This window comes from Sparus aurata, chromosome 4 (assembly GCF_900880675.1).
Source record: "Sparus aurata chromosome 4, fSpaAur1.1, whole genome shotgun sequence".
Lineage (NCBI taxonomy): Eukaryota > Metazoa > Chordata > Actinopteri > Spariformes > Sparidae > Sparus > Sparus aurata.
The window spans coordinates 35262810-35276907 of NC_044190.1; the positions used below are offsets into that span (position 1 = coordinate 35262810).

At 48.6% G+C, this 14098-nt stretch overlaps 1 protein-coding gene across 12 annotated transcripts in view; it reads left to right on the forward strand.

The window, feature by feature from the left end:
• chd9 (chromodomain helicase DNA binding protein 9) overlaps window positions 1–14098 on the forward strand; it is a 75502-nt gene that overhangs the window by 52886 nt on the left and 8518 nt on the right. For all 12 annotated transcript variants that reach the window (XM_030413815.1, XM_030413819.1, XM_030413817.1 and 9 more), the window contains 18 exons: window positions 160–415; window positions 871–1081; window positions 2188–2383; window positions 2710–2892; window positions 4102–4287; window positions 4418–4528; window positions 4634–4833; window positions 4958–5157; window positions 5299–5458; window positions 9100–9189; window positions 10343–10446; window positions 10806–10923; window positions 11056–11113; window positions 11210–11258; window positions 11444–11696; window positions 11844–12049; window positions 12681–13556; window positions 13785–13954. In XM_030413815.1, the coding sequence (XP_030269675.1) occupies window positions 160–415; window positions 871–1081; window positions 2188–2383; window positions 2710–2892; window positions 4102–4287; window positions 4418–4528; window positions 4634–4833; window positions 4958–5157; window positions 5299–5458; window positions 9100–9189; window positions 10343–10446; window positions 10806–10923; window positions 11056–11113; window positions 11210–11258; window positions 11444–11696; window positions 11844–12049; window positions 12681–13556; window positions 13785–13954 (3627 nt within the window). The remainder of the gene's footprint in view (window positions 1–159; window positions 416–870; window positions 1082–2187; window positions 2384–2709; window positions 2893–4101; window positions 4288–4417; window positions 4529–4633; window positions 4834–4957; window positions 5158–5298; window positions 5459–9099; window positions 9190–10342; window positions 10447–10805; window positions 10924–11055; window positions 11114–11209; window positions 11259–11443; window positions 11697–11843; window positions 12050–12680; window positions 13557–13784; window positions 13955–14098) is intronic.

The following is a 14098-nucleotide window of genomic DNA, read 5'->3' on the forward strand; positions in this document are numbered from 1 at the left end:
GCGTGCGATGAGGAAACTCGAGCGTTTGTTCTGATTGAATACAGTAAAATTACTCTCGACCCGGGAATGGGAAAACTCCCTGGCGCGCACAGAAGAAGTGCAGCGCTACGTACGACGCCGCTTTTTCATTTTTAATCTCCGCGTGTTCGCCGCCCGCAGGTACAAAAGCTTCAAGGCATCCTGAAGCCGATGATGCTGCGTCGGCTGAAGGAGGACGTGGAGAAGAAGTTGGCTCCGAAAGAGGAAACCATCATCGAGGTGGAGCTCACCAACATTCAGAAGAAATACTACCGCGCCATCCTCGAGAAGAACTTCTCTTTCCTGGCTAAAGGAGCCGGCCAGGCCAACATGCCCAACCTGGTCAACACCATGATGGAGCTGCGAAAGTGCTGCAACCATCCCTACCTCATCAAAGGTAGGATCGTTTCCCTCCTTAAAGCCTAAATATAGGTGAATTTAAGTCAATCCAGCTGAAATGTATAGTTGGAAACCTTGAAAGGCGGAGTCAGCAGAAGGTCTGCAATTCCACCGTTTCCTGTTTAGTCTTCGGGACTGTTGTGGGCTCATTTTAGAAGATTAAGGCGCTCTCTATAATTTGATACCTTAAGTGATTGTTACATGAGACTCTGCACACGAGCACTGTTGCCCCCGAGAAAAACATATCAATCTCAACAGATTTAGTGTAAATTGCATACGCACTGAATCTGAGTGGTGTTTTGTTTTCCTCCCTTTTTAATTAGATCACAGCAACAAAGTCAAAGTCTTCAGACTTTTTACCTTTTAAACTCCTGAAATTATACTTCATGTGTTACAGAGAACACGAATGGACGCTGAACTGTTCCTGATGTATCCGTGTCTTTTGTTTATCAGGAGCAGAAGAGAAGATCCTGGAGGACTTCAGGGAGGTGTACAGCCCCACTGCCATGGACTTTCACCTGCAGGCGATGGTACAGTCTGCCGGGAAGCTCGTCCTTATCGACAAGCTGCTGCCTAAGATGAAGGCCGGAGGGCACAAGGTGCTCATCTTCTCCCAGATGGTGCGCTGCCTGGACATCTTGGAAGACTACCTCATTCAGAGAAGGTGACGGTGACAGCAACTGTTATTCATAGCTCAGACTTAGAGATCATGGTGGCATGTAGTGAACACAAACGCAACATACATATAAATACATGAATATAAACCACACACTGATCAGTAAGTTAAAATGTCCGGTTCACCTCTTCTTCTTCACTATTGAAGAAGTTATTTACGACGCAGAGTCTTGTTTCAGTGAGTGAATGAAAAGAGAGCAGCTGATGGAGATGATGGACATTAAACTCTGTCGTTAAATCTACTTTACACAATCTGAGGCTCTGCCAGACTTTGAGCTCTCACCTCGTTTCCCTCGTGCGGTTGTGTTTGTCAGCTGTCCCGGGCCCCATAAAAAGCTTCGGTGGCTTTACATTGAGCGGTGTTGGATCTTCACAGCCGGCCATTAGGTTTCAGATTGAGTGTCATTTAGGAACGAATGATTATTACAGATTACGAGAGTTTGCGTTTCTGACTCTCTTTTGTCTTTATCCTCAAATCTCCAAAGTCTTCCTCCTCGGCCTTTTTCCATTTCACTTTCCTGACTTTGTTATACAGCTCTTTGTCTTCCTACATCACGCTGTTTCTCTCATGTCTCTGCTTCTGCCTCGCTCTCTCCTCCTCCTCGCTCTCGCTCCTCTGGCTTCCCACTGGCAGCCGGAGCGAACCCTAAACCATTGTAAACATGCGAGATGCCGCTCAGCGCAGACCTCAGACAGAGTTCAGCGGCGGGTTATAGAAGCCCTCAGGGCTCCACCGCGTTAGACGAGCAGGAATTTCTGTGAGGCTTCTCCTGACTGGAAGTGGATTACCCTGGGGAGGGCAGGGGGGTCGGACTGTGGGAGGGGATGAGAACGGACACACGGATGAAAGAGAGCAACCACTCCTTTTACAAAAACAGTTTTATTTTCGAAGGTAGTGGTGCACAGGTGTAGAAGGGAGGGAGAGAAAGTAACATTGTGTGTGTGAATTTAAAGGAGCTGTCCAAAAATTATGCCTCAGTTAAAACCAGTTCTTAAAAGCACGATTCACCAAAATGTGGCGTTGATAAAGCGTTAACCTAAAGCGAAGTTATTGCTTTCTGCACGCATCATGGGTATTTTCTTTTGATCTGGCAGGTACTTGTATGAGCGGATAGATGGCCGCGTTCGCGGGAACCTGCGGCAGGCAGCCATCGACCGCTTCAGTAAGCCCGAATCGGAACGCTTCGTTTTCCTCCTGTGCACGAGAGCTGGCGGCCTCGGGATCAACCTCACAGCCGCAGACACCTGCATCATCTTTGACTCTGACTGGAACCCGCAGAACGACCTGCAGGTACGTCAAAACCACACACACACAACCACACACACTGTCTTAGCAGCAGATGCACAGTACTACCGTAGATTTGTAGCATTAATGTTTCTGGCATCGGACGATTCTGGCACTCCGATCGTCGTCTCTTGTGTGACATCTGCTCTTGTGAGCACCAGCCAACAAGTCTCCTCACCGTCGATCGTGCTTACACTCCGTCCAATCAGCAGCACCTGCAAATTCCAATGATTTTTACAGATGCAGTCATTCGGTACCGGGTGACATTTGGGTCAAATTAAAGAAATGTATATTTAGTGCGCTTCACTCCATTTTTCTCCTCCCCTACGCAGGCCCAGGCTCGCTGCCATCGGATCGGTCAGAACAAGGCGGTGAAGGTGTACCGCCTGATCACCAGGAACTCGTACGAGCGGGAGATGTTTGATCGCGCCAGCCTCAAGCTGGGCCTGGACAAAGCCGTGCTGCAGAGCATGAGTGGCCGCGACAACAGCCTGGGAGGAGGCGCCGGGGGAGGGGTGAGTTTGAGAATTGTCCAATTTGTCTGGAATAGAAACGGGGAATTAAACCATTTAGTCGTGTAAATTATGTTCAGTTAATTTTTCAAAGGGGGGAGGGAGGGGGGAGGGAGGGGAGGGGGGGGGTGTGTTTGTTTGCAGACAGCGCTTGTGATGAATTCACAGGCTGACCTTGGCGGGGACATGAAATATTTCAGTTGAACCATCTCATCATCGAATCATCACACAAAAACAAGCAGGAAACGGCAAAAGCCCGGTGCGGCGCTGGGATAATTATGAAGCAGCAGCGCGCACAGTTTTTACTAACACTTGTTGCAGTCTCCATGTTTTCTTCTTATTCTTGATTCCTCTTTATTTTTTGATTATTTCACAAACGCCCTCTATTCTCCCTCTCAGTTTGGCATCGCATCAGGTAGATTTAAATCTTAAAATCCCAGGTAGAGACTTGAATATAGTTGAAGGAAAAATCACACTTGGCGTTCATGACGCAGTTTCAGTCAGACGAGATGATGAACGCGCTTTCTCGCACTCGCTCGCCGAACACCCTCCTGATGTCACCCTGCGAGAACGAGCCGAAGTTTTTAAAAATAAAACACAGAAGATTTTTCCTCCAAGTGTCTTTCTAACAATAACAGAAGTCAACGGTTTCCAATACAGTCGGGCCTAAATGACATCAGAGGAAAAACTGTAGCAGATGGCAGACAACGAGAAGATGCCAAAGCCAAAGAAAAAGGAACTGTTCACAAACCCGACAAACTTGGAGCTCGCTCTCCAAATTTCCCCTTGAAGTGTAACCGATCCTATTAGAGTCTAATCTCGCTGTGAGGGAGTGTGTCAACAGCATGTGAAGCGTGTAGGTGGATGTTTGTCGGCGGTTGGTGTCCTCTGAGAATTATCTGAAGTATAAGGAGGTTGAGCGATTAGCAGGTTTCCACATCTGGTCTGACTGAAGGGTTTTGCATAACAAACAGCTGCTGGGGTTAGACACAGGGCTGCTGATGTTGTGATTTTAAAAATGCAACATGTCTGTCTTTCATTGTGTGCGTTTGGCAAGGGCTTGTCGTCTTCTAGAAAAAGTGTAAAGTTATGTTTTTGGTCGTGCATTATGTCGTTTTTGCACGTCTGGTCTATTTTAAAATCTGTTTTGCCAGTATCCTTTCTTAGTTTTACGTAGTTTCTTGACCCTTCCTTTTCCCTTTACCCTCTCAGGCTGTGCAGCAGCAGCTGTCGAAGAAGGAGATCGAGGATCTGTTGCGACGCGGCGCGTACGGGGCCATAATGGACGAGGAGGACGAAGGGGCCAAATTCTGCGAGGAGGACATCGACCAGATCCTCCAGCGCAGGACGAAGACCATCACCATTGAGTCTGAGGGACGAGGATCCACCTTCGCAAAGGTGAGTGAAACCGATAAATACAACTGCTCCGACACAAGTGATGCAGGTCAACTGGCTGATCTGAAGTTTTAACCTGGAGCAGTTTGTGATGAAAGGCGATGTCTGATGCGACTCTGATGTTTGCTTTCAGGCTAGTTTTGTGGCATCTGGAAACCGCACAGACATCTCTCTGGATGACCCCAACTTCTGGGACAAATGGGCCAAAAAGGCAGACATTGACATGGAAATGGTCAATGGCAGAGTAAGTTCTCCAGCACAGTTAATACCGAGCACCGGGGAAAGAATAGTTGTGTGGAAATGCGCGAAGCCCTTTCGCTGACATGCTGTACGTCCCCTCTCTCTACAGAACAGCTTGGTGATCGACACACCTCGTGTCCGAAAGCAGACGAGGCCGTTCAGCGCCACTAAGGACGAGCTAGCCGAGCTTTCGGAGGGCGAAAGCGAGGGCGACGAGACCAAACCGAAGCTGAGGCGAAACCACGACCGCCTCAACAGCTACGGACGCACGGAGTGCTTCAGAGTGGAGAAGAACCTGCTCGTTTACGGGTGAGACGAGGCGGTCGTCACGTATATTTTCAGTTGAATAATTAAAGCTTTCTGCAGATAGTACACCTTGACAAGCGATGCTTTCAAATCCCACTTTTCTAACGTCGTCCGTGTTCTCGTCCAGATGGGGTCGTTGGAACGATATTCTCAAACACGGGCGTTTTAAGAAGCAGCTGACGGAGTGGGACGTGGAGTCCATCTGCAGGGCCCTGCTGTCTTACTGCCTGGTCCATTACCGCGGAGATGACAAAATCAAGAGCTTCATGTGGGACCTGATCGCCCCGACGGAGGACGGACAAACCAAGGAGCTGCAGAATCACCTGGGTGAGTCTCGGGCCTTGCCAGCCTACATTTAACTGCAACTCATTGTGTGAAGTTTACGGCACATACGGAGGTGGGAGTTAGGGAACCGTTAAATTTCCTCTACTGCACCTTTAACGCTCTGTCTCCCCCGTGTTCCAACAGGCCTGTCCGCCCCAGTCCCTCGGGGCAGGAAGGGTAAGAAGATGAAAACCCAGTCGAGCTCTTTCGACATCCACAAAGCCGAATGGCTCCGGAAACACAACCCAGAGCACATGCTTCAGGACGACGGCTACAAGAAACACCTCAAACACCACTGCAACAAGTAGGTGTTCCCTCATCCCACCCCGCGATCCGCTTCTGCACAGCAGTGACAGCGCAGTGTGACACAACCATAACGCAACAGATGAATATTTTTGACCGTCTCAAACGGCGTCATTAGGTGAACATGACAGTTGTAACGACCAGCATTTAACTTGCTCGCAGTGCACGTGGTGACTAATAGTCTATTGTCGGGCTGTTGTATCTCTTGTGGGTGAGAGAACGTGTGCGTTCTGTGTTTTTTTAAACCTCTCGTGCTATTATAGCGACTGGCAGGTGGTCATTATTCTCTTCCAGCACAGATTGTATCAGTTTATTTTTAATAGAATGAAGCCCCGAGTGCATGAAAATACAATTTGCACTTGACTCAAATTTCAACCGTGGCACCTCAAAGCCACGGTAATTAGGAGGCACTAAAAACATCTATCGGAGCAGACAGTCGACTGATTCATTAACGGACGCGCGTCACGTCGCGACCGGCCCCCGACGATGCGATTCTTAACGAGACTTTCAGCGCGGCTAATGGCCGTCGTAGATCTCTCTTATTTACAGACAGCAGGGGGGGGGGGGGAAGAAAAAGATGGCCTCTATCAAAACACACGCTGCAGAGATATAAAAGCCAAATAGATGGCTGCCTCTCTTTTTAAAAGGGGGGGCTTGTGTCCGTGGGGCTTTGGACGCGGATCGCCGAAGCTTCCATAGAAAGTTCTCCATTGTCTCCCCCCCGGTCCAGTTGTGCTGAATCCAGGGATTGTCTGATGTGTGACACGCCGGGCGAACGGGGACACACAGTCAGCGCGGTTTGCTGACTCGTGCATTTTTAGTGTGAGGACCTGGAATGTGACTGCTGGGTCGGGGCGGGGTGGTGGTGGGGGAGGTGGGGGAGGTGGGGAGGCGTTCACTGGCTTCCTCAGCAGCAGTAATTCTCCCAGCCAGAGGTACTTGTTCCCCAGGGGGCACTTCTGGCGTTGCCGGCGGGGGGAGAATGTAGATCTTAGAGCCGTTCAACTACTTTTTAAAAATGTAATTAAAGATTTTATTAAAAATTACACACATCGAGTCCGCTATAACAATTAATTTAGACGTTATTGCAATTTATTTTAGCAAATGAGACAAGGCGGTACAATCGTCATGGGTAAAAAAGAAAAGGAAAACTGGAAGAAATAAAGGATGAGGGGAAAGTAATGGCTCAATGATTAAAATACTTGGCTAAATGAAATAAAGAACTGTTGAAATAAATGACAAAAAAATGGATGAATGGTTAGAAAGTCCAGCTTTTGCCGCTTTGTAGTTGTAGCACCGATGCAAACTCGATCAAACTGAGCTCAAATGAACACGTCTGGAACATAACTACTACCACTGCTGCTGCTGCTGTTGTTGATGATGATGATGATGAAGGGGTGCTTGAGTTCATCAGACTTGGCCCTGGCTTGCGTGTCTTCTTGAGCGAGGCTGGGAACCACAGGGGCTGTACATGTAGGACAGAGCTCCTGCACGGGAAACCGATGAAGCAGCTCGCATGAAGCGGTTGGAAAAGATTCTGTTACCAAAAGTGTGAAAGGGACCCGCAGGTCGGAGAAAAAAAAATCGCGATCGCCGCGGATGATCATTTTGCGAATTCCTCGCTCCTCTGGCAGTCTGCCTCCGCTCTCCGCTTTATAAATAACACATATTCCTTTACTGCACGCGCCGTAGTAAAGACGCGGAGCTGTCATCAATAAATCTGCTTCGGCGTGTGGGATGCAGTTTTTGAGAGAGTGCATAAAAATTTCATAGTGTTTTGTGTGTTTTGAATCAGAATTACATCAGTGACTCAGAATCTCCCTGTTACGCCATTTTTTTTTTTTTTTTTTTTTTTTTGATGGATTGTTTTGTGTGAACAGCCCATGAGGGATTCTTTGCATGCCACTCATGTCATGCATACTTGGCTTATTTGCTTTCGGGAAAAAAAAAAAAAAAAAAAAAAGACTGCGTGCGACTTGTGCCGAGATCCTCTGCAGCTCATCTCTGCCAGCGAAACCGGCATCGCGCGCGCACGCACGCACGCTCGCGGACTAACAAAGGCTTGGGAGGAGAGTGATGAAGGGTTGTGCTGACAGGCAGAGGAAGCGGCAGCTGCTCCTGGGCGGGTCCAGTCACACAGGAGGATGGAGGGTGGAGGCGGGGAAGGAGGGGAAGGAGGGGGGGGGAGGAAGTTCAAGACTTTGATTTACCAGAGCTACAAGTCCGCTCTGGTCACCGCAGATATCCATCACTCACACAGACGGACAGGTCTCGAAGCGCGGTGCATTGGGGAAGGATTTTGGGGCCCATTTATAACAATATTTAGCTAAATTACAGCGTGATAAAGACGGATGGCCCGGCGTGTTACATTTCATAGCGGCGGCTCGCAACTCTCGGCGCTCTTGAAGGAAGAGCAGCACTGTGGAGGAGCTTTTTGGCAGGAGAAGAGGCCACCGAAAGTGATAGATGGTGATAGATTAATATTGAAGTCTTTAGTGGTAATTTGTTTTAAAAACTGGCTGAAAGGAAAAGACCTCGCCAGGAAAAACTGTGACACAGTGTTCTTCTTTTGAAAGCTTCGAAAAAGGAAGAAGAAGAAGAAGAAGAAGAGTCAGGCGACACATACAGTGTTGAAAACACCAGCAGTCTGGCAACAGGTTGCTGGATAATGCTGTTAATAGTCGGTTGTTTTAATTGCGGGGGTTAAATGTCACCGTACAGAAATGCTGGATATGTAAATCTGAGTGTCCGCGCTCAGTTGACAATGTCTAATGTAAAAAATAATTGTAAGACAGATAGCAAAAAATGTAAAAAAAAAAATCCCCCTCAGAGAATTTCCCCTCTCATGCAAAGAAGTCCCTGAAACTTTCCGCGCTGCACGTTTTGCAACAGGAAAATAATTCTGCGTTCAGACAGAAAACGAATACACAGAACAGCTTTTTCTGCATTAAGCAAAGAAGAAGAAAAAAAAAAAAAAAGATCTCAAGGCGTACCAGACGTTAGCGCCTGGCACACCACAGTTCCCAGCACTTCACTGTCGCTCAAAAAGCCTGCTGGCTGCGACGTGTGATCATGCATCACAGAGCTAATGTCTCCCCTGTGAGTCAGCCTCTCTCTACCTTGTCAGCCGTCGGCTTCCCAGCCTTCATCTGGTGCCAGAGCACGACCACACGACGACTCGAGAGAGAGGGACGGTTCGCCGAGTCGAGCCGCTCACGACTCCTCCCTGCCAGATCGATACCGTGACATGGGCCTCGGCGTAACAAACATTCGCCTAATCTGTCGCTCGGGTTTAGCGTGTATGCTACATGTACGGCTAATGATGTGTAGCTGAAAACACACACACACACACACACAAGTCCTAGAATATAATATAAGTGCACATGTTACAGATAAATCCAGTTTTTCGTTGCTGGAGTGTACAGCAGTCAACTTTTAGCGTTACAGCTGAATTGTGGGTGATTTCCCTCATTTGCATTGTGTTCAACAGGTTGCTGTCTGTGTGTGCGTGCGTGTGTGTGTCTGTGTTTGTGTGTGTGTGTGTGTGTGTGTGTCTGTGTGTGTCTGTGTGTTGGTTCTGCTCGCTCTAGCGTTTGTGCGTGGTCAGGGCTTTTTTGTGACCAGTGGGTTTTCTCTGCGCAGGGTGCTGCTCAGGGTCAGAATGCTCTACTACCTGAAACAAGAGGTGATAGGAAGCCAGGCCCAGAAGGTGCTGGACGGCGCGGACGCCAGGTGAGCTACTCGGACGTTAACCTTACCTCACGCACTCTACATTTTCTGCCGCTCGAGACTCTTTGAACCCTGAATTTCGAAGGATATAAAAGATTTCCCCACGACGCAGCAGATGGTGTCTAACACTCTGACTAGTGCAGTGTTCCTGTCCTGCTCAGATAATGAAATAGCCGGATTTACGGTGCACACGGAGGGTCAGGTGGGTTTAGCAGCTTTAATACAACATTACTGGCGACAGCATTGTATCCATATCAACGTAAAAAAACCCGCCTCAGATGTTTTTTTTTTTCCTCCTTGAGTGGCGAGTCGAGTCGTTAGCGTGTTGCATCAACCTGTTGAAGCAAGAACTAACCGATCAGCTGAATGCATTAGAAGGTGGCAGAGCTCCACCTGCTGGTGAAGATGGGAAGTTTTTTTCTTCTTCTGTCGTTTCAATCATACGGCGCTGTTAAAAAGGGGTTATCATGGAAATCACCATCTAAAGTATAGAACGGCTTTTATTAAGTCTCATTATGTTTTATCACAATAAAAGCTCTAAACGGAGGAGCAGTTTGACGTTTAGCACCAACGATAAACTCTGCAGTGATTAGTCCATTCACCGAGCAGTCGGAGGAGAGAAAATGAATCTATTCTGATGGTGATTCAGTTTAAGTAAATGTAATGATTTGTTGTTCTGTGTCTGTTATGATAGTAGATGAAGAGTCTTTGGGTTGTGGACTGTTGGTTGTGCAAGAAACCATTAAAAAACATCACTTTGATGAGCATTTTTATTTTTATTTTTTACATTCAAATGACTAAATGATTAATCAGTTCATTGTGAAAATAATCTGTGAAATATTTAATTATTTTTTTTTCTTTTTAAACCCGATTTAAGATTATGAGTCAGTATATTACAGTATATTAAAAAAAGAGGATGCAAAGGTGAAAACTTATCTTGTCTCAGATGAAAGAATAGAAATCAGCCGAGCTCTGGGTCTTCAGGGCTTCTCGCCGCGGTACATTTTCCCAGATTTACTTGGTTCTCACGCGATGTTGCAATGGAGGAACTGTGTCTAAACTCAAACAGCAGTCACAGCGTCGGAGATCAGTAAACTGACAAAGCCTCACTGACGTGTTTTTTGTTTCCAAACCTGCCCCCCTCCTTTCTCTTCAGTGAGATAAAGATCTGGGTGCCGGATCCTGACCACTCGGAGCTGCCGGCCTTGTGGTGGGATGCCATCGCTGACAAGTGTCTGCTGCTGGGCATCTACAAGCACGGTGAGGAAAAACTTCCACTCTTTCCTCGATAACCCAAAAGGAGAAGCGTGTGCTACGGCGCTAAAGTTTAACTCAACTAGTGCATCCAAAGTGTCTGTGATCACTTCACAGAGGGGAGAACAGTCGGTACCAGACATGAAACATTTACCAGCTACAGTCTGCTATTATCTATTATATTATCTATCATGTAAAGGAAAACATTGTGGCAGCTGATCGCTTTGTTTGCTTTGTGTGTGTTTTCCATTGACATCAGGTGATTGTGGGAAATCCTCCAGCTTGTGTACGTTGTAATCTAAAAGTTTCCATGCATTATCCTGAACTAACTCCTGCGTTTGGTTTCTCCTCCCGTGCGCTCCCAGGTTACGAGAAGTACAACACGATTCGCGCCGACCCGACCCTGTGCTTCATAGAGCGCGTGGGACGACCGGACGAGAAGGCCATCGCTGCTGAACAGAGAGGCAATGATTTCATGGACGGGTGGGTCCATCGCACTGCCGCTGAGCCTGAAAAACATGACGTTGCCCCCCCTTTGTGTTCTCAAGTTTAGATTTGTGTTTTGAAAATTGTGTCGGCAACCGAAACGTGACTGAATGTTTGAACTCTGCGCAGGGATGTGGACGATCCGGAGTACAAGCCCGCTCCGGCCCTGATGAAGGACGACATGGAGGTCAGGAAACGTGAATCCGATGCACACGTCTGTGTTTATGATGAAGCATGTTATGTATTAAACCCTGCCATAAACATACAGTCTCTTCTCACGCAGGATGACGCCTCTTCCCCTGGAGATTTGGTTGTCACTGACAACGCCGGAGGTGAGAATTAGACGCTTGTAATCCTCAGCCGATTATCGTTAAATGCAGGCTTCCTGCAAGTGGGAGAAATCTGGGAAACCTTGTTGAATTTTAGTTAGGTTAGCAAAAAAAAAAAAAAACGTGAATGTGTTCCAGTGATTTTTGGAACTTGAATGTTCTCCGCGCGGTCTGTTACTCCGATCTAGACGCAGTACCGCCGACAGAAGGTGAAACCATCTACTGGCCCTCGTCCTCGGTGCTGACAGCCCGGCTGAGGCGTCTCATCACGGCCTCCCAGCGCTTCACCAAGAGCCGGCAGATCCTCCAGATCCACCAGACTCAGACTCAGTCTCAGTCCCAGCAGACCATGGTGATGTCTGCTCCGCTCTGCCCGCTGCCCGCCACGCTCAACGACACCCTCAACCCCAAGATGGCTGCTAAGATCGAACGCCAGCAAAGGTCAGAACACAGAGCAGATTGGCGTTCGGTCGCAGAATAAATTGGACCTTAGAGGTTTTGAGAGGTCCGGAGGAATATTTAGTTAAGAACAGAGATTATTGTGAATGATGATTGTTTCTACAGTGCACGTCTTTCTCTCCTCCTCAGATGGACGCGGCGAGAAGAGGCCGACTTTTACCGCGTGGTCTCCACCTTTGGCGTCGTGTTCGACCCCAACCTCGGCCGATTCGACTGGGCCAAGTTCAGGGCCATGGCTCGGCTGCACAAGAAGACCGACGAGAGCCTGCAGAAGTACCTGTGTGCATTTACCGCCATGTGCCGAAGGGTGTGTCGCCTGCCACCCAAAGAAGGAGGTCAGACATCTTTCACAAGTGAACACACACACACACACACACACACACATGCAGACGAACTGTCACTCTTTATCTGTATACACTTGAACTGAGGAGGTCTGGACCACGGCGACATTGAGTTTTTGACTTTGAGCGGTCACCAGCAGACACTCTGTCACCCGGCTAGATCCTGTGGTCGCGACAAGAATCGATGCTTGTGAGATAAGTGAGGATGCTGTGTCGTGTGTGTGTGTGTGTGTGTGTGTGTGTCCAGCACCGGTGTCTGAAATGGATCTTATGATATATTGTCCGTTTATACTTGTGTGAGTCTAAATTTATTATATACTCTCCGGAGACGCTTTTTTTCAATATGATGTTATTAACGCAGCTCCAGGTACAGTAGCATGTGCTACACACATTCCTGGCAGTGAATGGTTTTATTCTGGAGGGAGGTCGGCAGCACCTTAGTAAACAAGCTGGCTCTGCAGGACCGAGGCAGAGCGGCTGATAAGGTTAATCATTTGTGGGAAGACAAACAGAGTGATGTTTAAACTCCGGCACAAACAGGTCTTCGGGTTGTGCCTGCAGAGCAGCCTTTTATTTCCTCTCCCTCCTGCACTTTTCCCTCACACCTCCTCGGTCTTTGTTGCAGACTCTGCGGTCGACCCGTCTCTGAACATCCAGCCCATCACTGAGGAGCGAGCGTCTCGCACGCTGTACAGAGTGGAGCTGCTTCGCCAGGTGAGAGAACAGGTCCTTCGCCATTCGTTGCTCTACGAGCGCCTGCCGCTGTGCCAGATGAGCTCTGACTTACCCGTCTGGTGGGAAGCCGGCACCCATGACCGCGACCTGCTGATCGGAGCTGCTAAGCACGGCGTCAGCCGCACAGACTACCACATTCTCAGAGACCCCGAGCTCAGCTTCATGGCTGCCCAACGCAACTACAGCCAAACTAAAGCTGCACAGCAGCAATCACGCACATCCACCCCGCTTCTACACCCTCAGTGCCAGCCCAGCAGCTCAGTATTGACGGGCTCTCCACTGCCTCCACCTGTCCAGAGAGACACAGAGCCCGGTGTGGTTGTACCCAAGGTGGAACCAGCCTCAGAGGGGGAGGAGGGCAAGGAGAAGCCGGGGGAGACATGGAGCCCTCCTCGAGCACCAGCTACTCCCACAGGTCTGGAGGAGAAGCCTATCACTGAGGTGAAGGAGAGCGAGAAGCAGATGGTGGCAGCACGAACCAAACCCCTCACACCCAACTCCTCCGAGAGGAAACCCAAGAAGGCGAGCAAGAGGAGCCGCAGGGAGGCCCGGCGGGGCTCCGAGTCCGACTCGGACGGCTCCTCCTCCAGCTCTTCGTCGCGCTCCTCTTCTTCCTCTTCGTCATCCTCTTCCTCCTCGTCACATTCCGGATCCAGCTCCTCCTCCTCCTCGTCATCTTGCTCCTCTGGCTCTTCGTCCTCGTCGTCCTCGTCCTCCTCGTCTTCTGATGACAGCGAAAGCGAGGGAGAGGAAGGGAAGAAGAAAGGTGAGTAACTAACGAAATACAAAACAAAAAAGTCTGGAATTCATACGTTTTGATAAGGCGGACATATTTCACCAAATTATTAACCAGCTAGTTTAAATTAAGTAAAATATCTGAATTATTTGATTGTTTTTCTGCTGCTGGACCGTGTTATATACTGATTATTAATGTGCTCATTAAAAAGGTTTGGGTGTGTCTCTAATGTTTGTGTCCCGTCCTTTTTTTCTTCAGTGCCTGCAGTGGCGAGTGTGAAGGCCTTCGACGAGGACAGTGTGGCGTCTCTGAGCACAACGCAGGACGAAACGCAGGACACCCACGTGGCCGAGAACGGCATCACCAACAACTCCTCGCATCCTTTCCAGGGCGGAGGGTACATGCTCGCTGCATCCTACTGGCCGAAGGTGAGCTGCTGCACACATCCACTCCCCGTTTAGTGGCGCTGATATAAAACTGCTGTCTGAAGCCATTTTTAAAACCACGTAATTCTTCCATTGTTGTCCCTGTAGTTGTTCAAAAGGCGTATTCAGCAAGAAAGGGGAATATTT